Below are 25277 nucleotides of genomic sequence, written 5' to 3'. Positions count from 1 at the left end.
TGTATATTTATACTTATTTATTGTGTTTATTATATAATACTTGTCCTCCTGTGTGTAATCTTCTATATTGTATAACTGTACAGCGCTGCATTCCTTGTGGCACTTTATAAATAAAGTTATACATACATACAAAGGGTACTCTTTTAGGCTCCACTCCATCAAACATATATATGAAACACTGGTAAAATGAATCCCTTTGGTGGCATTAGGAATATGTTAAACATTTTGTTAGTATAAAAGAGGGGATTTGGTGTTTATATGGGATAGGGACATACAGAATGTAGATGATTTCATGAGTTATATTAATTCTAGTTAGAGGTACTGATAGCAACAATTTTAAATTCAAACAAATTGTTCAAAATTGTTCCAAAAAAGTTACTAATTGAATGGGTTGTTTTATGCAAACTTTGGGCACCACAACAGGTAGATACATACTATTCCTTTTTTTTTCATGTTTGATTCTCACAAGGTAGATAATTACATTACCACTTCAAAGATCCCTTTTGCCTGTAAGGGCAATGGCACATGGGGAGATTAATCGCCAGCGGTAGATGAGTTTTAACTGTGGGCGACTAATCTCCCCATGAGCCACAACAAATAGTGACTGAAAGAGGTTGATTATAAAAAGCTCATTATCTTTAGATCGACAACACAGCTTATTACTGATAAAACTGCACCAGGAATGGCAAAATAATGCTCCATGAGCTAAATCCCTTTAAGGCAAGGAACGCAGGAAGTGTATATGGGATATAGAAGTCTGATGTTCCAAAAGTCCCAGAGGTGTAAGAAATTGCTATATTGAGTTTGTCATTATTTTCTTTTATATCTGTATGTGGGCATGGCAGTTGTGTTTTGTACATTGTTTAAGAGTAATCCAGCAGAGAACCAGTTTTCTAAGACAGTTACATTTTAAGTTACGCTGAAACTCAAATAATCCATAACAAACTGTTTCCTGTGACTAATAAAACCTATGTCTGCTGTAGGGGCCATAAATCTCATTAATGACAAGGTTAGGTGTGGTCATATCAACCCACATCTGGCAATTTGGGACCTTTTAGTAGAAGATGGGGATGGTATAGAAAACTTTCATAAAACTGAGCATTAGACAATAGAGGGCAGCATGTGGATAGGTTAGCATGTGAGGACAGCAGAGGATGAACAGACTGGTGTCAAGATGGGATTAGGGGCTAATAAATGACCCAGAGGGAGAGAAAGCCTTTGATACCATTCTCCCTTCTATTACTAAGGTGGTAACAATAATGTTTGTACAATTTGTACATTTATACATTGTAAATATCTTTTAGGTTAATCATCAAGTATTGTTACAGTCACTAGCTGTATTATTCAATATATATTCACTTGAATATACACTTACTGGTATTAATTCTTTGCCTGTTTTCTCAAAAGAATTGTAACCCTAGTAAGAGGGGTGAATAACATTGTTTATATTAGATAGTTAGTAGTAGTTTTTCCCAGAATTTTGGCGCCGTTGTGGTCACAAAGGGATAACTGGGGCCATGCAAAACTATACGAAAGTGCAAAAGGAACATTCTTGATCAAGTGCCTTTAATGAAAGTGATGTTATGCACACAGGGAAAGTCAAGGACTGTGACTGCACTTGCAGATCAAAATATGTAATATATTAATTGGTGTTACCCTTCAATAACGTATACTAATGTATACCAAATGAAAAATTCTCTAGGAAAGACAGTAGGAAAGTACATACAAATTCCTTACGACTCACAATTGGGCGGTCAAATACTTACAATATTTTGTGACAGATTATCTTGACCGATAGAGTTTTATTAGCATACAGAGAATATATATTGGAATATAGTTTTATTAAATTTACATTTTCTTTCATTACATTTTTGTGATTATATGTGTTTCTGTTATATTATTTCATTGTATATAAATAACAGATTTGAACCTATTTAAAATGTTTTTACGTGTATGTCGATTGAATATAATGAATACAGTAAAAAGCACCTTGTCCCTGGCCTAATTATAAAGGAGATTTTTCCCAATTAAAATAGGATTAGAACAAATTGCAGTTGGAGAAAACTATAATGACTGAACCTCCCGAGGAAGTGGATCAGAATACATAAAGTGCGTATATCATAAACTATTACTTTGCTGCTGGTGGTGTGGCTGAGAAGTAAGCCATTCCGATGACTACTACTATACAAAGATGCTTGTGGGCTGTGAGGAATGAGTCTATAACCCAATTTTTTTTTATGCTTTTAAAACAGTATTGTACTATGGAAATGTTTTGTTTCCCTGCAAGGTGGATACTGCAGGTAAAGGAGGGACCATTTTGCTTGCCGATTCATTTTATTATGAGTGGCACAATTGTTTGCATTGCTGAAGTGCTGGGGTCCTAATTGAAATTCCAATTTCTAGGTTTTACTCCCCCTGTTTGTAGGTTTTTTTCTCTCTCACTCCAGAGATTCTCATGCAGTTTATATGGCTCCTGATAAAATTATCCATAATGTATGTGTGAATATGATACCTTGGATTGTAAGCTCAACCATGGAAGGCACTGATATTATGGATGTATAACTTGTTTGTGATATATAAACAGAGAATATAAATAATGTGCTGGAGAAAAAAGAAGCTCTTGTAAGTACCCAAGTTGAACTGGTCTGCTTACTGGTCACCGGGGTGAGCTCTGTTATATATACTGCTTTTATGACAATAAGGTAATTGAAGTATGGTTCTTGATAAACAATACTAACAGTATTGCAATAGCAGGTTTTGAACTGGCTTGTTTCTGAGCCTAAATGGCAAAGAGCTCTAAAAATGGCAGTTATGTTGCTTTTTTCAAAATGAATGAGTCTGGGAAAGTTGTTGGTCTTTGATCTAACATGGAGTCAGTTTAGTAATGGAACAATCAACAGAGTATGATCAACAAGTAGCAACACACTACAACATAGGAACTGACTATTTTATCTGATCTGGTCACACAGGTGGTAGACCAAACTGGGGTGATCAAATTGTTTGACCCCCAGAGCCAACATTTGGATTATATAGGAGACATGGGAGAGAACCACAACCAAGGGGTCCCAATAATGTCCTAGCAATAGTATTTTACAGCAAGTCTGATTGATATCTGGCAGCCGTGATAACAACATAACTATCAGGGTGGCTTTGAAATGCATAAACAAAAAAGCTGCTGACTCAATTAGGGTGACCAAATTGGCAGGCCAATTTTATTTGGGTTAAAGGCTTGATCTTTTAAACTTTACCTATTTTTCTTCTAAGAATAATATAGAAGAATGCAGCTTAGCAAAAAAAAAAAAAAAAGAAACAGATTCTTTACTGTCAGAGCTCTGGGCTGATAAGACAAGATGTTAAAGATGCCTTATTTCTAACCTATTCCTTTATGTTTTATTTCACCATTACATTCTGAGACATGTTACTTAAGCAGTAGCAGCTATTTGCAGCAAACTGTCAATCATAAAAAATTGCAAGTGTTACCTACTGCTAAATACAGGTCTGTCAGCAGGTTTTTCTGAACTGAGTTCTTAGGGGACTTTCTCTGAAACATTATGATGATGATTTTTGGTCATATTTGCAAAACAACTATATTGAGTACAAAGAGGAAAAAACAATAAGACAAGGGTGGGCTTCATGCACAGCATCATGGTTGTAGATCTTCACAGGGCTGGGGTGTCCCTAGTTTAAAGCCAGCAAGTCCTGTACAAAAATTACATTATCTGCCCAAATGCTTTTTTTTTTTTTTTTTTTTTTTTTTTTTTTTTTTTTTTAGGTTCAATACTCCTAACATGAGAGAGAATTTGAAATGTAATTACTATAATGAAATTGCTGTTAAGTTTTTAATGTTACAGATGTTGTAAATAAAAATTATAGTTTTAATCGCCTTTTCAATTTGCCATAATAAATCTGCATATCTGGCTTTGCAAACTTAACATAGAGCAATCACTCACCTGAAGTGCATAGTGAGGTATAAGCACAGGTGCTAAACGGTGCCTCAGTGCTGGTGCAGATCGAGGTCTTGCCCTTTTTAATTCTGGTTCCTCTGCTCTCTGCAAACAGCCTTCTACATCCCCAGTCCCAATGCATCCTGTCAAAGGGCAATCAATCCCATCTTCCCGGCAGCAACTGCCAATTGCCCTGCTATGATGTGCTTTGTGTGAAGTTTCCGCTGGTAAGGGCCCAGGGGATGGACTAGTAGGGGGTGACCCTGCTGTTACTGTAGAATCAGAGGCTGAGCTAGATTGATGTCTGTGTTTAAATTTAATAGAGTCACTGCGTTTTGGAGGGGTGGGTGGAGTTGGTGGTCTTTCAGTCTTTGATGGTTGAGGAGAATGACCAAGTACTTGTACAGGAGGCAAAAATGATATTTTTGGTGGAGTCTGTGGCCTCTTGAAAGTATCTGGATCAAAAATGGACTTCCGATGCCTGGGCTTCTTAAAAACTGTGAATTCACCTTGCGAATGTCCTGGGCTCACCATAACTTTGGGCCATGTACCACTGCTACGCTTTCCAGTTGCAGTCTCCACTAAATTATCTTCCATAGTATCAGCAAAACCAAGTGGATGCCCCCCATCATCCAATATATCATAACCTTGTCCCATAAATACTTCACCTCCTAGGGAACTCAGGCTATGTTCTGAGTGGCTGTGACAACTGAGTTGAAGGGCACGTTCAGATCCAGTCCTGTCCCCCATATTTTTTTTACATTCTAAAATGTCTGGATTAAAAATATCTGTCTGGGTGGAACTGTTGTTCTTCAGGTTTCTTTTATTCTGAGCATGAATATTTGGAGAAAGAACGTGACATGACTCTTTTAGATTCTCAAAGAGATTTTGCCCACTCCATGAAGTGTTAGGAGGCACAACCTAAAATTTTGGAGAAAAAGACATCTATTATGAAAAACAAAACTACCATAACCCAGTCAATCTAACAAGTCAGTAGTCTTCATCTTCTGAACTCTTACTACCAAGTCTTTAATTTAGTCACAAAAATGTTAAAAGCACACAGAATGAGTGTGCTTTAAGGGAGATGTGGATAAACAGAGAGTGCTTTCTCCGTTTAAAGGGTTTTGCTGTTTGGCCCTGGAAGCTATAGTGTTCTGGAAGGAACAAGTGGGCCAGGCGATCCATTCCAGTAGTCCAGCTCAACTATTGGAGCTTACATTCCACAGGAAGGCTGTCCTGTGAAACGATATTAATTGTGTGTAAAAGAGTGTAACGGTCTCTCAGAGCTGGGCACAGTGCAGGAAGGTTACCTGTCTGTGTTTTAGGACTCTCAGAGAAAGTTTTTATGAAGAGTTTGTTTCTGATGGAGTGTAGGTGTTCTACCTTCCAATCACAAATTAGCTGCTCCTTAGCTAAGCAAACTAACAATTTTCAAAATACAGAAAAGATTAAATTGTAAAAAACGACTGCATTAATATTATAAAACAGAGTTTTGTTGGGGGTCCAGTAGTAGAGAGAGCTTGACATGGTCCTAAATAATGCAAAAGTTGTCATCCCAGTAAAAGGGAGACAATCTTTTTCAAGATTTAGGGTAGAACGCATATACAAGGGTACTTTAAAGATAGGGTATTGATTTGTTCACCTGTTTAAAAATAATGAAATAGAGAAACTTAAAAAACTTCAAAGAAAGGAAACTTTAAATAAATAAAGGAACAGATAGTCAAACATGCAAGGGAAGACATAAAAAAATGAGAACGGACCACTTTAGAGGTAATATACAGTAATACATATAACAGGGTTATAAACTCTATTTAATATGATGGTGAAGATAACATTTTCTGTTAATAATGGCAGAAATTAGATTTTGCATATTTTTTTATTGGTTTTAGAAAACCAGAATGAACAAGAACATAACTGTTATAATAATAGAAACAAATGTACAGATATAATAATGAAAAAAAAAAAAACAAGGGTGCAGTTTATATAAAAGACATGGCTCAGCACTCACTGTACCTGTAACTATTCCTCATGTTACATATATCAACAAAAATAAAAATGCCAAAACAAGTGACAATAACTTCTGCCAGAGTCTTGCCTAGAGCTATTATTTCTAAATGAATGAGAAGCGACCATGGTGTCCTAAGATAAGAAAAAAAGATTTCCAAGCAAGCTTATTAAAATTGCAATAAAATGTACAGACAACATACACTTGCATGTTAGTTGGAGTTACTCTACCAATAAAAATATAATAAAAACATTAACAAAGATAAAAGTATTTTTAAAAAAATAGTACTTATATTGGAAGGAACTGTGGTTGTGCCATTTAGTGTCTAGCAGACAGACCTAAAATGTGTGTGAAGGCATTTTGATTACTTGTTAATTGTGATACATTCCAGCATGTGAGAGAGACGTGTAACAGAGCTGGGCTAAGTACTACTTGCGCCTGAGGCATTACTACTTGGCCCTGTGTTCTCTGCTCAATATCACCTTTTTCCTGATTTTACATCATCCATCGCAACCTTTCAATCACTTGCAGAATCCATTTCAAAGTTCTGACATTTGTAAAGATGTGTGTTTTGATTACCTTAAGAAATATACACAAATATTTTACACCACTCTAAAGAAAATGGAAAAGAGGAAATAGGGTTTTAAAAAGAGCCGTCATTTATCTAAGGGTGGCATTTACTTTCGTAATTTTTTCTTTCATGATTCGTTGGTGAAACAACATGAAACCAACAAGTTAACAGTCAAGGTCATCTTGTTTGGTTTCCATATAGCAAGACTCATGGAATTACAAAGAACATGGAAAAAATCAGCTGTAGTGTACTGTAGTGTAAACTAGGCTTTTAGTTTTATTGATTTAATAAATCTGTTTTGAATATAAAGACATTGCTCATGTCTCAGACTGAATAACTTGGAATCTGCAGGAAGTTTTTTAAATACATACTAAACAACATACCTGGACTTGTGTAAATATATGATCAGTTTTGCTCCTTTTCGAATATATATCAGTTTATCTGAAGTAAATACAATGAATAATAAACTGTGCAAACTACTTGTCTGCTGTTGCCAGCACTTTCTGGATCCCTCACCGCTGCCCCAGACCATATCCTCTACTGCAGACATATTCCTCTTCATCCCCCGGACCTTCTTCCTCCTTCTCCTCCTCCAACATACCTGGACTTGTGTAAATATATTATCAGTTTTGCTCCTTTTCGAATATATATATCAGTTTATCTGAAGTAAATACAATGAATAATAAACTGTGCTAACTACTTGTCTGCTGTTGCCAGCACTTTCTGGATCCCTCACCGCTGCCCCAGACCATATTCTCCACTGCAGACACCTTCCTCTTCATCCCCTGGACCTTCCTCCTCCTTCTCCTCCTCCTTCTCCTCCTCCAACATACCTGGACTTGTGTAAATATATGATCAGTTTTGCTCCTTTTCGAATATATATCAGTTTATCTGAAGTAAATACAATGAATAATAAGAAATTGTGCAAACTACGTGTCTGCTGGTTTGCTTCTGTCCACAAGCTAAAGTATTCAAACTGTGAATCTTTTTATACTAGGCAAAAAAAACATTGTTTTTATTGGGTTTTAGTGATTTTAATGCATTTTAAATTGTTCTTTGTTACTTGTTTGTGCCCATGGAAATTTTGTCTGCTATGTATCCATTTGAGGGCCTCTGTATACTAGCCTCACAGCTAGTATGTATACATACATAACAAATATATGGTTTCCTGGAATAAACTTAATATTCCAGGATTTTTGGCTTTGGCCATATTCTGCTGTAGTGCTTTGAAAATTTTATTTTCTGCTGGGAATTTTTGATCTATAGAATTCAGAAATCTACATAAAACTGTATATATCTGGTATTGGCACATTCAAGAGAAACTGAGGATTTCCAAATCAGTTGAATTTTTGTCCATAAAATATATTTTTTCCAGGAGAAAAATATTTTTCAGGTAAGAAAATCTCCTTTTCTACGTATGGCCCTACCTGTCAGTGCAGGAAAACTGAGGTTGCCCCATAGCGGTGTGCACAGGGTGCTCCAAGTTGCTGCCTTGCAAATAATGTCAGGAGAGTCATGCATTAACCAGGAAGTGCTGACCTTCCTAGTGGAGTGAGTCTTGCGATTAAGTGATGCTGCCATGGTATATGACTGGGCAATGGTGGACACTATCCATCTTGCTAAGGTAGCCCTGGAAGCAGAAAGCCCAGATTTGTTTAGACCAAACAGAATTAACAAGGTATCAGTTTTTCTGAAATTAGATGATCTCTTGATGTAGAACTTTAATGATCAAACTGGGTCTAGTTTTCTTTCTATAATTTTAAGGTTTAGGATAAAAAGGATAGAATAACTATATCCTGGTTTATGTGAAATGCAGAAGCTACCTTGGGTAAGTTGGAAGACATTGTACGTAATACTGCCTTTGTCTTGGTAAACAACAGCCAGGGCTGTTTAGAGGATATGGCAGTGAGGTCTGACACCATACGTCCTAAGAAAACAGCCAGTAAAAAGGTAACTTTTCAGGAGACAAACTTGATGTGTACACTAGCCATGGGTTCAAAAGGAGCTTGCTGCAATGCACTGAGAACCAAGTTAAGATACCATGGTAGGACTGGGGTCACTGTGAGGTGTGTGGATGCGTAGCAGAATATTGTTTAAATTCTGGTAGAAGAGCCCACCGAGTCTGAAACAGATGCAGAGGGCTGATACCTGGACCTTTAGTGCTGAGACACCAAGGTCTTGATGATGCTGAAGAAAGTCCAATAAATGCAGAAATTGACAATCTCTTCAGTAGTAACTGGATTCTGTTCTGATCTTTTGGATCACTCTGGGAATAACTGGAATGGGTGGGAATATGTAATAATAATTTGACAAGTCCATGGACTGACTAGAGCATCTATTTTCCCCACCCTGGGGTCACTGACCTTGGCATAGAACCAGGGAAGCTATGCGTTGAAACGGAAGGCCATTAAGTCCACTGTTGGGGGTCCCCCATTTTGTTGTTATAGCCCGAAAGGCTTCAGGTTTCAGCTGCCATTCCCCAGGGTCCATGGTATTCCTGCCAAAGTAATCCGCTAATCAATGTTGATCCCCAGGAATGCAGATTGAGGATATGTGCGTGCCCTGTTGTTCCACCCTCTCCATGATCCGTGTTACCTCTTGCAAAGCTGAGGGGCTTTTCATCCACTTGGCAATTGAGGCATGCAACTTATGTGCCATTGTCCGATTGTATCCGGACATGTCTGTTCCATAGGAGGTGTTGCCAAAGGTTTTAGGCATTGAATACCACCCTGAGTTCCAGTGTGTTGATATGCAGCTTGGTCTCAGGACTTGAAGAATGTGCCCTGCTTCTCCTTCATATTGACCACCTTCCTTGGCAGACTCATGGGGGCCAAGATGCCCCTCAGCCCAAAAGGCTTGTACCCGTTGTTATGATGTCCTGGACCAGTAGATCCCAGAGTCTGCCTCACTGCAACTGTGGTAGTGAAGTCTACCATGTTAGACTGTGCATGACTTCTGTTGGTAAGGGAAGAATTTGCAACAGGTCTCTGTTACAGTATTGAAGGAAAAACCATTGCAAATGTCAAAGATGTGCTCTGGTGAAGGGAACAGCTTCTATGTTTGCTGCAATGAATCTTAACAGGCTGAGGATGTTGTGGCCCAATGTAGTCTTGTTTTGTATTCGCTGTAAGGTTGTGTTTCTTAGTGTTAGAGTCTTGGGTGGAGGCAGGAATACTCTCCGGACTATGGAGTCTGGTCGTCCCAAAAAATTCTCAGTATTGGATCAGGGTAGGCCCCTCTGATGGTCGATGAGCCAACCATGTTGGCGAAGGGTATGAGAGCAAAAGGTCAAGGACCTGAATTGGAAGTGGCCTGATCTAGGGCGAATCTTAGGTAGCGCTGATGGGTCTCATGTATGGGGACGTGCAAGTATGCGTCCTTGATATTTATCTTTACCAAGAAGGGTTTGGCTTTAGGGCTTTTACAACTCACAGAACGGACACCATCTTGAACCTATCATCTAACAAAGTTGAGGGAGTGAAGATTTCGTACCGGTCAGTATCCTTCATTTTTTTTTGGAACTAGAAGGAGATTTGAATAAAACCCTGAGAAGTGGTGTTGAGTGGGAACTGGCAGGATGAACTTTCTTTAAAGCAGGTTTTGAATTTTGCTGAATTGTGCTCCAACCTGTTGGAATTTTGTATCCTTGAGAAATTATGTTTCAAGGATCTGTGATGGATTGTTTTTATGCTGTGGCAAAGTTTCCTCCAACTTGATGGGTGTCTGCTGTAGTATGAGACTAGTCAGGACTCCTGACCTTTAGATAAAATAGGCTTCTTTATGAATTTATTTTTAGTCTGCCGTGAGGATCTAAAACCCCTGTGGGATTGTCCTTGGGCCTGTTGCCTTGGTGGTCTGGATTGCTTGTTGTTATTGGAAGTCCAGGAGCTATGATAATTTCTTCTGTGGAAATGAAGCAGTGGGTGTTTGCCTTACAGTAGAAAGGCTCCCTTTCCTCCCTCAATCTGCTTAAGCTTGGAACCAAATAATTGGGAACTGGAAAACTTTAAGGAGGTAAATCTATTTTTTGAGGCTGTATCACTAGACAATTGACTCTGTACAATGTGTGCTGCCACTGAGGCCGCTGATGCTCTGGCTGCGAGGCTAGTAATGTCTAGTGCCACTTCTCCCAGAAAGGTAAGAGCTGATTTGATCTTCTCTATATTCTTTATGAACCTCTAAAGATAAGTGGGTGGTGAAAGCAAAAGCTCCTGGCACTGTTATTGCTACTGTAAAGGTAGCTGCTGCTGGGGGCAAGATGGATTTTTAGAACTGAATCCGTTTTCTTGTCCATTGGGTCTTTAAAAGATCCTACATATTCCGCTGTTGGTAACATGGTGTTACAAGATCTCAGAATAGGAGGGTTTACTTTGGGAATTTTATCCCATACTTTAAAAACCTCTTGAACTGGTTATGTGTTAAAGAATTTTGGAGGAATATTATTCTTCCTGTTTGACTGTAACCATTTGGTGTCAATCAATTTACTAGTTGATTTTCATACTGGAAATGATCTGGTGTATTTAGCTGAAAGGGAAACCTGCTCTTCTTTAATTTCCAAGGTTAAAAAAAATGGCTCTAGAGAGATTCTTGACCTCTTCTGGTTGTTTGGAGGTGTCCTCCGAAGATGTTGTTTGTAAGTCAGAAATGGATGCTTCTTCTGAAGATAGAGTATAAGCCTAAGTCCCCTTAAGAAACCGAAGATGCATCAGAAATCTCGTCCTCAAAAGTAGGAAATGGAGACCACTTGCGCTTTCTTTTTCTCTGGGGTTGTGGTTGTTTAACCACAGCTCTCCGGTGTGGCCTGAATGGTAGACTGAAACCATGCCATGAAGTAAGCGATTTCTGCGGATGTATGGTTTTAATGTGGGTCATGTTGAACTGCAGTCTGCTGTGAAACTGAGGCCTGCGTTTAAAGCGTGGATTGATCTTATGGGTTATGTGGCTGATGTTTGGGTGGTCTTTGTGCAGTAATATCTTGCGTAGCACGCACTAGTGCTGTTGTTGTGACAGAATTACCAAAGTAGGAGTCTGATCAGGATGTATATTAACTGGTGAAGTAGAGCATGATCAAGTCCTGTGCTTTTATGATATTTTGGATGACTTTTTGATTTTGGCTTTCTGGTACCTGTTTCCTCAATTAAAGATACAAATTCTTCATCAGCAGAAGCCATGTTGTTCAATGATGACTGGGATACGGCAGGTAGTGGAGCACTGTATCATGGTTTAACAGATTCAGTGCAAGTGGCAATCACATCAAGGAACTGAAGACCACACTTCATGGTACAAATTCAGGCGGCACACAGATAACTTATTAACATATAATTAATATGAGTGAAAAGAATCATGAGTGAAACACAGGAGAACAGTAGGGAGAAAGACATGAGGCAGAAATAATGTGTAATAAATTTAGAAAGAGGGGCTATAAAGAAAAAGTTATTCAGGAAGCAAAAATAGGGACTATGACTTCTTCTTCTACTAACTTTTGTAAATAATGTTTACATGTGATTTTTTTAAGAATTATTTCCTGTTTGTCACTTTAAATGCTGCACAGTCAGTGTACACTTTGAGATGGTAAGTAGGCTTGAGAAACATGGCAGTTGTATTTATGGATGTTTATACATTTTAATATACTCGTTTGCTGCATGCACTTCTATGTATCAATAATAATGCCTCATGGTGATGGTTGCAGAAAAGAAATTATGCAAACAGAGGGAACAAAGACAACCTAAGGGCACTGACTGCCAAATTACCTTCAGCAGAGAAAGGTTCAAAGATTCTTGGCAGTTCCGCAGCAGAGCCTCACACTCCATAACTGATTTATTATCCAGGGAAATGCCATTAATCTGCATTAAAAAATGTATAAGTAAATAGTAACCATAAAAACTCTATAACCAAAATGTCAGCCTGTTAGGCATTATATGTGTACTTACAGTCACTACCCTGTCTCCAGCCACAAGGGATCCTTCCTTAGCGGCAGGACTTCCAGGTACTACTGCAGATACAAGAACACCACTCTCCAGGGAAATTCCACTATCTGTCACACGGAGAGAAAAGATGAAGTCATATAAGCTACTGGGTACACACAGGGGAGGTGATTTATCAACAGTCGAGTTTGAGTTTTTTGTTATTAAAAAAACTCAAATTCGAGTCATGTTTCGAAAACTTGAATGTCTTGTATTTATTAAGCACAAAAAACCCCCCAAAAATCTAATGTAAAACCTTGCCATCTAAAAGCTTGGGAGTTGCTATAGAGGTCAATGGGTGTTGTCCTAGGCAAATTGGAGAGTAGTAGTCAGCACCAAGCCTTGTGATTAGTTAGAAGTAGTGCAGGTTCCCCAATGGCCACTTTCCATCGGCATATCCTGGTACAGAAGAACAGGAACAGCACCTCTTGTCTTTGTAGATTAAAATGCCTTTATTGCAAAGTTTTTTTGGGGCAAACAACCTAGGCAAAGTCGAGCCATATGTTCAGTTGGAGTTTATTCTAAACTACGGAGAACACATTTTTTCTGGTGAATGGATTAAGCATCACTGATTTCTTGTTTTCTAGAAGCACATAAGCTATTATTGGAATGTTTTTTTGCTTGGATTTCTATGCAGTGTTGTGAGTAATAACCTGTTTCATTTTTGGAACCTGCACTGCTGACTTGACCTCTTCACACAGTCAGGCCCTCGGTAGGTCCTGCTTGATATGTTTATGGTGAAAATTGTCAGGTTTAGGAATACAATTGGACTAGGACCACACTGGCACACTGATTTTATCATACAAGTTTATACAAAACTAGACTCTTTGGAAAGTTTGGGCATTCCCATATTTTGGAGCTTTCTAAAATATGAGTTTCCAGATAGTCAAGTCAAACTTTATTGCCATCATATCTGCATAAAAAATATACACATGGGACAAAATTAAAAATTATTATTGGCCCACAAAGAAAAACACATATTACATTTCATAAACATACATACTGCTAAAAAAGTGCAAAATGCAAAAACATATTGTGTATATACAGAGCAAGGAATAAATAATGTGCCAAAAAAGTCAAACCAGCTTTATCTAATTACTGCTGTCAATTCAGCAAACCAGCATTTTCAATTATTAACTATTAACAGCGCCTAGCACAATTTCACAATTTTCCTTTGGCATTTTTAATTAAATGTTATGCTAAAACTATAACTATAAACTATACTCCAAAGTGCAATGTGAATTATTGTGCAGCTTTTTAATTCATCTTTATCACTTAATTTTTCAGGATTCATTGAGGTCTGGCATGGTGCCAAGAGACTGGCGGATTGCTAATGTGGTGCCATTATTTAAAAAGGGATCCCGTTCTCAGCCTGAAAACTATAGGCCTGTTAGTCTGACATCAGTAGTAGGAAAACCTTTGGAAGGGGTAATAAGGGATAGGGTACTTGAATACATTGCAGTTCACAATACTATTAGTTTGTGCCAGCATGGTTTTATGCGTAACAGATCTTGCCAGACTAATTTAGTCGCCTTTTATGAGGAGGTGAGCAGGAACCTCGATGCTGGAATGGCAGTTGATGTCATCTACTTGGACTTTGCTAAAGCGTTTGATACAGTACCTCACAGAAGGTTAATGATCAAATTAAGGAATATTGGCCTAGAACATAATATTTGTAATTGGATAGAGAACTGGCTGAAGGATAGATTACAAAGAGTGGTGGTAAATGGAACATTTTCTAATTGGACCAGTGTGGTTAGTGGAGTACCGCAGGGGTCAGTCCTTGGGCCTTTGCTTTTTAACTTGTTTATTAATGACCTGGAGGTGGGCATAGACAGTACTGTTTCTATTTTTGCTGATGACACTAAATTGTGCAAAACTATAAGTTCCATGCAGGATGCTGCTGCTTTGCAGAGCGATTTGACAAAATTAGATAACTGGGCAGCAAACTGGAAAATGAGGTTCAATGTTGATAAGTGCAAAGTTATGCACTTTGGTAGAAATAATATAAACGCAAACTATCTACTGAATGGTAGTGTGTTGGGGGTTTCCTTAATGGAGAAGGATCTAGGGGTTTTTGTTGATAACAAGTTGTCTAATGCCAGGCAGTGTCATTCTGTGGCTACTAAAGCAAATAAAGTGCTGTCTTGTATAAAAAAGGGCATTGACTCAAGGGATGAGAACATAATTTTGCCCCTTTATAGGTCCCTGGTAAGGCCTCACCTTGAGTATGCAGTGCAGTTTTGGGCTCCAGTCCTTAAGAAGGATATTAATGAGCTGGAGAGAGTGCAGAGACGTGCAACTAAACTGGTTAAGGGGATGGAAGATTTTAACTATGAGGTGAGACTGTCAAGGTTGGGGTTGTTTTCTCTGGAAAAGAGGCGCTTGCGAGGGGACATGATTACTCTGTACAAGTACATTAGAGGGGATTATAGGCAGTTGGGGGATGTTCTTTTTTCCCATAAAAACAATCAGCGCACCAGAGGTCACCCCTTTAGATTAGAGGAAAGGAGCTTCCATTTGAAGCAGCGTAGGTGGTTTTTCACGGTGAGGGCAGTGAGGTTGTGGAATGCCCTTCCTAGTGATGTGGTAATGGCAGATTCTGTTAATGCCTTTAAGAGGGGCCTGGATGAGTTCTTGATCAATCAGAATATCCAAGGCTATTGTGATACTAATATCTACAGTTAGTACTAGTGGTTGTATATATAGTGTATGTATGTGAGTGTATAGATTGGTAGGTGTGGGTTAAGTGTGCTGGGTTTACTTGGATGGGTTGAACTTGATGGACACTGGTCTTTTTTCAACCCTATGTAACTATGTAACTATCCTTTCCATATAATGAATATATCAGTATACCAAAAGCCACTTAATTTACCATACAAAACCTATGTTTAAGTGTTATGCTAAAGCCACAGCTATTATTTTTAATCTAAAAAGGCAATTGTGCATTATTGTAAGAAAAAAAAAATACTTAATTGACTATAAAAGACCTGACATGATTTAAAAGAGTCCTACTTTAAATCTTATAGCTTGAGGGATAAAACGAATACATAATCTAGCTGACCAGGCACAGATGCTTCGATGCCGCCTACCAGATGGCAGAAGGTTAAAAAAATTGCAACAGGGATGCGAAGGATCACCCACAATGCTGACTGCCCTCTGGGAGCAGCGTGTTTTAAAAATATCTTGAATTGAAGGAAGAGAAAATCTCTTCTGCTGCTCTCACAATCCTCTGCAGTGTCTTTTGATCAGCAGCACTACTATTTCTATACCACACAGTGATAAAATTTGTCAATACACTCTCTATAACTCTATATAAAAAGATACAAGTATAGAGGGAGAAAGTTTACTTTTCTTAACATTGGCAAAAAGATGAGCAGTTGTTGTGCTTTACTAGTGAGAGACACAGAATGTAGACCCCAAGTGAGTGACTGTGGCTATGCCATTAAAAAATCCAAAATCCAATAACAAAGTGGTATATTGACTCCCAATTCCTCAAGCTTATTAATGAGCTTTTGTTGAATAATCATATTAAAAGCAGAAAAATCAATAAACAACATCCTAACATATTCTCCAAACTGAAGTCTAATATGACTATTTTTTTTAGAAGAAGTACAGTACTGTTTGTGCATTGTAAACATTTTGTCTTGTACTTTTGGAGCCATTTCAGTTTTAGTGTTGGGCAGCATCTGTATCACTGCATTTTGTATCTGTATCACTGCATTTTTTATATGTATCACTGCACAGAAGTGCTGAAATTGATTATATCCTAGTATTCCTGATTACTCAGATACAGTCATGGCCCAAATTGTTGGCACCCCAGAAATGTTTCCAGAAAATTTCTCACAGAAAAGTATTGCAGTAACACATGTTCTGCTATACACATGTTTATTCCCTTTGTGTGTATTGGAACAGAACAAAAAAAAAGGGAGGAAAAAAAAAAAAAGCAAATTGGACACAATGTCACACAAAACTCCAAAAATGGGCTGGACAAAATTATTGGCACCCTTGTTACAAGTCCATCTCCAGAGATCTAGATTTGCCTTTGTCCACAGTGCGCAACATTATCAAGAGGTTTGCAACCCATGGCACTGTAGTTAATCTTCCTGGGCGTGGACGGAAGACAAAAATTGGAGAAAGGTTGCAACGCAGGATAGTCCGGATGGTGGATAAGCAGCCCCAAACAAGTTCCAAAAATATTCAAGCTGTCCTGCAGGCTCAGGGAGCATCAGTGTCAGCGCGAACTATCCTATTATAACTATTTAAATGAAATGAAACGCTATGCCAGGAGGACCCCACTGCTGATACAGTAATATAAAAAAGCAAGACTACAGTTTGCCAAAATGTACTTGAGTAAGCCACAATCCGTTGGGGAAAACGTCTTGTGGACAGATGAGACCAAGATAGAGCTTTTTGGTAAAGCACGTCATTCTACTGTTTACTGAAAACGGAATGAGGCCTACAAAGAAAAGAACACAGTACCTACAAGTGAAATATGGTGGAGGTTCAATTATGTTTTGGGGTTGTTTTGCTGCCTCTGGCACTGGGTGCCTTGAATGTGTGCAAGGCATCATGAAATCTGAGGATTACCAAAGGATTTTGGGTCGCACTGTAGAGACCAGTGTCAGAAAGCTGGGTTTGCGTTCGAGATCTTGGGTCTTCCAGCAGGACAATGACCCCAAACATACATCAAAAAGCACCCAGAAATGGATGGCAACAAAGCGCTGGAGAGTTCTGAAGTGGCCAGCAATGAGTCCAGATCTAAATCCCATTGATCATCTGTGGCAAGATCTTAAAATTGCTGTTGGGTAAAGGCGCCCTTCCAATAAGAGAGACCTGGAGCAGTTTGCAAAGGAAGAGTGGTCCAAAATTCCCGGTGAGAGGTGTAAGAAGCTTATTGATGGTTATAGGAAGCGAATGATTTCAGTTATTTTTTCCAAAGGGTGTGCAACCAAATATTAAGTTAAGGGTGGCAATAATTTTGTCCAGCCCATTTTTGGAGTTTTGTGTTACATTATGTCCAATTTGCTTTTATTCCTCCCTTTGATTTTCGGGAAAAATTTCTGGGGTGCCAACAATTTGGGCCATGACTGTATGTCATAAATAGAGCGTAGAAACTACCACTTATTTCCTCTTGAGGATTAATCCAACAAACTTTATGGATGAGCTAAAATCATTACTTTTGGGAGCAAAGATCAAAGGCCTCGTTACAGATTTGGAATATGGGTTCCTATATAATGATAACCCTAGCATAGCAGTACTTTATAAGTACTTTAAGACTTTGGTTAATCCCCAGAGTCGTCCTATAGTTTCAGGAATTAAGTCCCCAACCAGTGCAGTCTCTGAATTCACGGGTTTTTTTTACAGCCTATTGTACATAGTGAGAGATCCTATTTAAAGGATAGCACTAGCCTGTTAAATTTAGTTACTAATATTCAATGGTCTGCATTATTATGGGTAATGTGATTTCAGCTATATTCCTCAAGATAAGGGGGCCAAGATTATCTCAGAATTTTTATATTCTCAGGGCAATTTGACAGTTCAACAGTGACAGTGATTTTTTAGTAGAGTGTTTTTTGTTTGTATTAAAAAAAAAAAAAAAATTATGTTTGATGATCAGATTTTCCTTCAGACCACCGGGACGGCTATGGGAAGTAGTTCTGCGCCGTCCTTTGCTAACCTTTATATGGCCAAGTGGGATAATTAATATATATGGGGTTCACACTTCAGCGAGAACACTGTAATGTATGTTAACTACATAGATGATCTTCTGTTTATCTGGAAGGGTGGTGAAGATTTTTTTACAGGATTTTATCTCCTTTCTACATTTTTTTGCTCTTTCTTTTTAAAGGAGAAGGAAAGGCTAAGTCACTTGGGGGTGCCAAAATGTTAGGCACCCCCAAGTGACTTAGATCGCTTACCTTTTACCCCGGGCTGGTGCCCCTGTACGGAGAGAACAGCACCAGCCCGGGGTAGCAGCGAGCGCTTCCTCCTTCCTTTTCGCATGCGCCGGCCAACGGATTTCGCTGGCAGAAGAAAAAGGAAGGAGGAAGCACTTCCTACAGGTACCCTGGGCTGGTGCTTTTTTCTCCTAACAGGGGCACCAGCCCAGGGTACAAGGTAAGCGATCTAAGTGACTTAGCCTTTCCTTCCCCTTTAAGCACATTTAGATTGGGTGCTATGGGTTACTGCCCAGGAACCCAGTGTAAATTAATGAGCCCCAGTCAATTTGTAACGTCACAAAATCCCCTAACACTGACAAAACCCTTCAAACCATATATCATTTAAAAATACAGATATAGGAAATCAGAATGCCTTAAAGGAGAACAAAAGGCAAATCTAACCCACTATACCAATGAATAGTCCTACTATGGTAATGTGAGATCACATTTGTTATTGCGATCCCCAATTTGTTGCCCATTTTCCCTAACACCACCACCCTGCTTCAGTTCCCTCACTGTTCCATTGTGCGCATGCATCAATAATCCCTCCGCCTGAGTTAATTTGTGTGCAAATAATGCAGGGAATGTGCCAAGGCAGAACGTAGGAAAGGTTCCCGTTACAAGCATGCGCAGAGACACAAACGAGAAGCAAATTGGAGATCACAATTACTTCTTCAATTTACAAATTGGTGATCTCAAAACAGAGAGCCATTCCTCCTAAAACATACCAGGAACACTGAAATTCATATGTGCTGTAAGTGCTTACAAACACTTTATTTTAACCTTTTATTGTCCTTTAACTGTTCTTTAAAGGGGTATACAATTATATATTATATAATTTAAAAAAGGAAAAACACTACAAAAAGAAATAATCTAGCTGCTTGCTGATTGAGACAACACTGTCCCTAGTTAAGATTTTAGGTATTATAACATATTCCCAGACCCATCAGGGGAGATGATAGGCTTGATAAATTCTTCAAGTGTGAAGTTAGGTAGATACAGAGTTTGAAAATACTTTTGCCTAAAGGGTTAAAAAAGATTATGATATAAGTCAATTAAGCAGTTAGGTAGTTTAACTGCTTTCAATGTACTGTCTTTCATTTGCTCTTTGCATCTGCAAAAAATCACAAAAATTCACAAGGAAATGTGGATACAAAAAAGGAAAGCCTTTTTCTAGAGTTGTATTAATTGAGAATTATCTTAGTATACAGATAATATATTCATTTTAAACAATTTGTAAACAATTGTTGTTATCATATATACATATAAAAGGAAGTGGACGATGCTCATTCAATTACATTGCTTAAAAGCTAACTTGAAAGTACTCAATCCCCCCATAAAAAATAAAACACACCTTGTTTGTCCAGGTGCAGTAACACAGAGCAATTAATAAGATGTTTTGCTTTAAACAGATGACCAGTAGTTACTAATACTGATTGATTTCTATAGGTGATTAGAACTGTAGTAAAGTATGTACCTTTACCCAAAAGATAACCAAAAATGATTTTGAAATATTGCTGTAATTATGGCAGTTTGAAATAAAATTTATTTTATGCTATGCCATGGTGGTGCTGCAATATTTTAATTTGAACAGAATTTACATAAGTCCCCAGTACTGGAGCTTTGTTGCTATTATTCCTTGGGCTTTTCTTCTCAGTGATATCACACTGTGGTGGTATATTGATGTACACATGTACATGGCATATTTCTGCCAGTTGAAAATAAATTATCATCACTTCATTTGGCTCCTATTCACACCATTTATTTCTTATTCAAGAAAGTTATACATGCTTTAAGGTGAAGACAGGCGGGGCAATTAGTCGTTATGATTTCTAAAATCCAGTCGTGGCAACTAACCGTCCCCGCAAAAGTCACAGTGACTAGTCCCCGTGTGGTACAAATTGCACACAGTGACTTGTATGCTTGTGCACGGAGATAAGTTGCTGGGATTAGTCACCACAACTGTGTTTTTCATCGCAGCAGCTAATTGCCCTGTCTGTCTTCACCCTAAAACCATCACTAGAGTCATTGCAACAGTATAAAAATGTATGGTAAACATAAATACCCTGGTGTAGTTAAGTGATCTGGAATTCCAGCTGGTAAACAGCAAGATTCAGTTTTCTGTTGCAGGGAAAAATATTGAAGGGGCACACAAAACATTCAAAAATATAATTAAAAAATAAAGAAAATACTTCTTTTTCAAAGTACTGTAGACAATGAGACACTTTCAGCTGGTCCTAATTATTTATTGTTTGTCAATTATTTAGCTTTTTGTTTAGCAACGCTCAATAATCTGGTTGCTAGAGCCCAATTTTTCCAAGCACCAATGCCATGGTTTATATGAGAGAAGAAAAGAAACAAAATTGGAGCCTCAGAGTGAAATAGTTGTTTGGCTGCTGGAAACTGAAGACCCATTAAAAATTAGCTAAGAATAGGGAATTATATAACACAATAACGGACAAATTTAATTTATTAGCAAAAAAAAAAAAAAAAATGCAAAACTGAGTTTCTGAAACTCGAATATTTAAAAATTTTTATGTACAAAAAAAACCTTGAAAAATAAAAATTCATGTTTTCAAGAAAATGTTTTTGGTTTCGGCCAAACCCCCGAATCCATCCCAAGGGACTGGGCCAAATACCAAACTGAATCCTAATTAGTATATGCTAATCCGGCTGGGGTAAAGGGCGCAGTACGCGGCGAAAATTTTTTCACTTCCGTGTTCACAGATATTTAACCCTTCCAAGTCCCAATTTACATATGCTAATTTATGCTAATTAGGATTTAGTTTGGCCAGGACCCTGGATTCGGCCGAATCTGAACCCTGCCGAAAAAGGCCGAACCCTAGCCAATTACCAAACCGAATCCTGGATTCGGTGCATCCCTAATTTTAATGCAAACAAAGATTTGAGGGTTTTTTTTTTTTTTAAAAACAAACACATTTGAATTCATATGAGAAGTCTATCTCATGTATACAGAATATTATTCTACTATTCAGCTGCCTAGGGAAGACCAAACCCATCAAGCAACAAACTAATCTGAATGAGAGGGTTTTATGTTAAAACGTGTGTATATTTAATTTATATATACTATGTACAGCTTTTAAATACAAAGTAACATTGTTCCCTATTTATGAAAAGGGTCACACAAGAACACTTCAAAAACTAAGATGGCAAAATGCAAGTGTAACTATTGTTTACAAAGTGACTGATTGTCCTCTTTCCAGGTCAATGGTAACACCTGGTAAATCTCTTATTGCCATTCCCTTATTTTTGTATTTGTGCAGAGAGCGTACCTTTCTGACTTCCCAAGTGGATATGCAGAGGTGTGATTATCCGGTTTCCTAAAGACTTCCTTCTTCGGATCACCATGTTAATTACTTCTCCTCCACTCAGCACAGCTTTTAAAAGCTGCTTACGATCTTTATTGGCAAGGTCCACATCATTGATCTTGAGGAGACAGTCATTAACTCTACAAAATCAAAATCTGAACTTCAGTTGCTTTAAAAGATAGAAAAGGTCTGTTTGAAGTGGTTGTAATTCCACCATTTCTCCAATTTTGTACAAATATTTTTTTATTAAGCTTGTCTAAAATTAGTTTATTTATTTTCCTTAAAGAGATACTGATACTAAACATTAAAGGACAATGAAAGTTTAATATAAATTAAAAGTAAGTCTAAAGGCATTATTTTTAAGTACTTACTGCATATCTAAATTCCCAGATCCCTGCTTGCTTCTCTGAGATATGGTGCTGGCAGCCTACAGCAGTGTGAAGACTACAGTGACATCACTGAAATCTCTCTGTCCTTCCTGTAGGTGCCAGCGGCAGCCTTCCTATTCTCTGAGCATGTGTGTAACTTGATCCTATCTGCTGTTCTGAGCTACACATGCCCACCAGCAAATCAGAAGCGGATCTGGCAGAGGGGAGGGGGGGAGGGAATGAAACACATGTGCAGTATGAAGCAAGGAGGGAAAGGAAGGGATAATACCTTTTTAGAGATGGCTGCCTGTTCTAGAAAATGTGAAGTAAGTGTGACTGAGTAAATATTTGATTAGGTGAGCCAAAAGTGTGGCGTTTTTATTAAACAATAGGAGGACTATTGGGCAGTTTTAAATTTTGACTTGCATTCTCCTATAAACCTTTTTTTTTTTTTTTTTACATCTATCATTATATTGTATTTGCATGCTATTTATAAGTTAGCCTTAAAGGGCACCATCACCTGAAAATTGCTTTCCGCACTGTGGTTGTGCAAAAGTTGGTTTTAAAAAAAAAAAAAAAAAATCGCCTCAGGCACTAGGCTGCCTGTGCCGGAAGGAAGATCCCTGTGTGGTAGGCCATGTAATTTAGCGCACATGCGCATAATGAGCGAGACCCCCAACTCGCTCATTATGCACATGTGAGACTCACCAGTCTACATCACACACATGTGAGTTGTGGCACTCGCTCATTATACGCATGCAACCGGAGTACAGGCTCTTATACCTATAGGTAACTTTTAACGTAGTGCTGGGCGGTATGACCAAAAATTTATATCACTGTATTTTTTTTATTATATCGGTATCACGGTATTTGACGGTATTTTTTTTTCCCCATGCATGATTAGGTGACCACCCCAAACACCCCCAACCCCAAACACCCCCAACCCCAAACACCCCCCCATCCGCACCCCCCCACCCCAAACACCCCCCCATCCCCTTCACATAAATATAACTTACTGGCCAGGCAGCCGCAGGCACCCCCGACAGCTCACAGAGCCTCTTGGCAATTTTTCTTACTATTTCCGGGTTGCGCGCGTGACGTCAGCGCGCACGTAACGTCAGCGCGCACAACCCGGAAATAGTAAGAAAAAATTGCCAGGAGGCGCCCACACCGGTATGCCGGTAAGTTAAAAATTTTTATAATTTTTTTTTTTAAAAAAACGGTGTTCGGTATATACCGGTATACCGCCCAGCACTATTTTAACGTATATTAATATTCTGAGAACTATTTAGTGTCAGTATCACTTAAAAATTGCTTTAAAAAAGGCTTTCATACTACCCAGATTTATTAAAAATATGATACCTTAGTCTGCCATCAGCAATACTGCCTTTGTCCACCTTGGTGACAAAAATACAGCTCTCCCCTGGAAATAAAGGCTCATTAACCCCATCTGCCACATCAAAGCCAAGAGCTTTAAGGTCCATATCCTCCTATTACACAGGAATTTAAAATCAAATCAAAGGTACTGCAACGCATAACAAAAAGACTGAGGTGGTACAATACAACAAAATATTAAACTGATTTAACTAAACATAAATCAAAGATACAGAGCAAACATAATGAACATAGAAGAAGAGCTAAAAAAAGCTTGTACAAAGTTTTTAAAAAAAAAGTTAGTTATCATGACTTTAAGAAGATAAGTACAACATCTTCCTATACATACAGTGTTCTAGATTAGTCTTTGTCAAACTGTTATGCCACCAAAACTCAATACTATAGAAATACATGCTGGTGCTTCTTCATCCAGCCATATATGGCATTCTGAATGCTCTCATGATGTTTGACACTGGCAGGCAAGTGTCCATTGATGGGATAAAAGCATGAGAAGCACTGCTTCCTGAACAAAATGTAAACTTCCCTCTTACCCGGTCTCTCTCAAACTCTACCACTTCTGTCTCCCATTCCAGTGAATCAGTATCAATGGCTGAATCATGGGAGCTGTGGGCCATGAGCTGCCGGAACCGTGCCTCCTTCTCCATTTGATTATCCATCTTCTCTCTTGTGAAAACAAACATTAAGAAAATATTCTTAAAGGAACAGTTCAGGGTAAAAATGAAACTGGGTAAAATGGAGAGACTACGCAAAATAAAAAATATTTGTAATATAGTGAGTTAAGCAAAAGTGTAATCTATTAAGGCTGGAGTGACCAGATGTCAAACATAATAACCAGAACTCTACTTCCTGCTTTCAGCTCTCTTTAGGTCAGATTCAAATGCAAACTAACTTGAACAGTTATGTCCCATATGCCTCCCCCCCCCCCCTCAAATCACTGATTGGCTTCTCACTGGAGGAAGTAGTGATATGGCTATTATGTTAGACATCTGCTCACTCCAGACTTCATAGATTACATTTTTGCCTAACTATATTGAAAACATTTTTTATTTTGCGCAGTCTATCTATTTTGCCCATTTTCATTTTTACAAGTTAACTGGCAAAGAATAATTCAAGTAGTAGTCAGTGTACCTGACATATAATCGCAACAGCATCTGGATTTAACCGATGTAATTGCTTACCACCCTCAAAAAACAGTTTTTAAAAAGTTTTCAATCCAAATGTTGCAACTGTGCGTCATGCACACAAGAGCAAAGGCAGGGTCCAGGCAATTACCACTTAAGTCATTAGAAAAGTAATTCCTAGCATTTTCAAGCCCACTGAGCTGGAAAACTTGCGGGTGGCAAATTACCGCAAATATCCCTCTGTGCCATAAACTGTAAGCCAAAAAGGAAAAAGCCTAATCTTAGACCTAACTCTCCGTTACCTAATGTAAATATCAGAGGGAAAAGTAGTAACCTCCCCTGCATGCTGGCTTAAGCACAGAGCTTGACAGGTAAACTATTGTCAGAGGCTGCCAGGCAAGTAGATCCCTAGCGTGGCATTTCAGGATATGCTCATGTGCTACCAACCCCTGTCCCTTTTGTATGTAGTGCTACTGAATGCAGGTATGAGAGTGAAGAGTGAATTTTGCCCATGTTTTCAACTTTGCCCCATTTTTTGTAATTGTGGCACATATTACTAAATTACCAGTCCTCACCTTAAATCAACTGAAGAAAAATAAAGTAGAAGCTTTCTGGACCTCTTTATATATTCCAATAGAG

At 38.4% G+C, this 25277-nt stretch overlaps 1 protein-coding gene across 4 annotated transcripts in view; it reads right to left on the bottom strand.

The window, feature by feature from the left end:
- Nucleotides 1-25277, bottom strand: part of dlg5 (discs large homolog 5) — a 111514-nt gene that overhangs the window by 41862 nt on the left and 44375 nt on the right. For all 4 annotated transcript variants that reach the window (XM_031905938.1, XM_004916019.3, XM_002937130.4 and 1 more), the window contains exons 11-16: nucleotides 24048-24180; nucleotides 23485-23612; nucleotides 21719-21894; nucleotides 12451-12554; nucleotides 12271-12363; nucleotides 3951-4865 (exon numbers count right to left, since the gene is read on the bottom strand). In XM_031905938.1, the coding sequence (XP_031761798.1) occupies nucleotides 3951-4865; nucleotides 12271-12363; nucleotides 12451-12554; nucleotides 21719-21894; nucleotides 23485-23612; nucleotides 24048-24180 (1549 nt within the window). The remainder of the gene's footprint in view (nucleotides 1-3950; nucleotides 4866-12270; nucleotides 12364-12450; nucleotides 12555-21718; nucleotides 21895-23484; nucleotides 23613-24047; nucleotides 24181-25277) is intronic.

This window comes from Xenopus tropicalis, chromosome 7 (genome assembly GCF_000004195.4).
Source record: "Xenopus tropicalis strain Nigerian chromosome 7, UCB_Xtro_10.0, whole genome shotgun sequence".
Taxonomy (NCBI): Eukaryota; Metazoa; Chordata; class Amphibia; order Anura; family Pipidae; genus Xenopus; species Xenopus tropicalis.
Note: the sequence above shows the minus strand (reverse complement) of the source record. Positions and strands in the feature narration are given on the sequence as shown.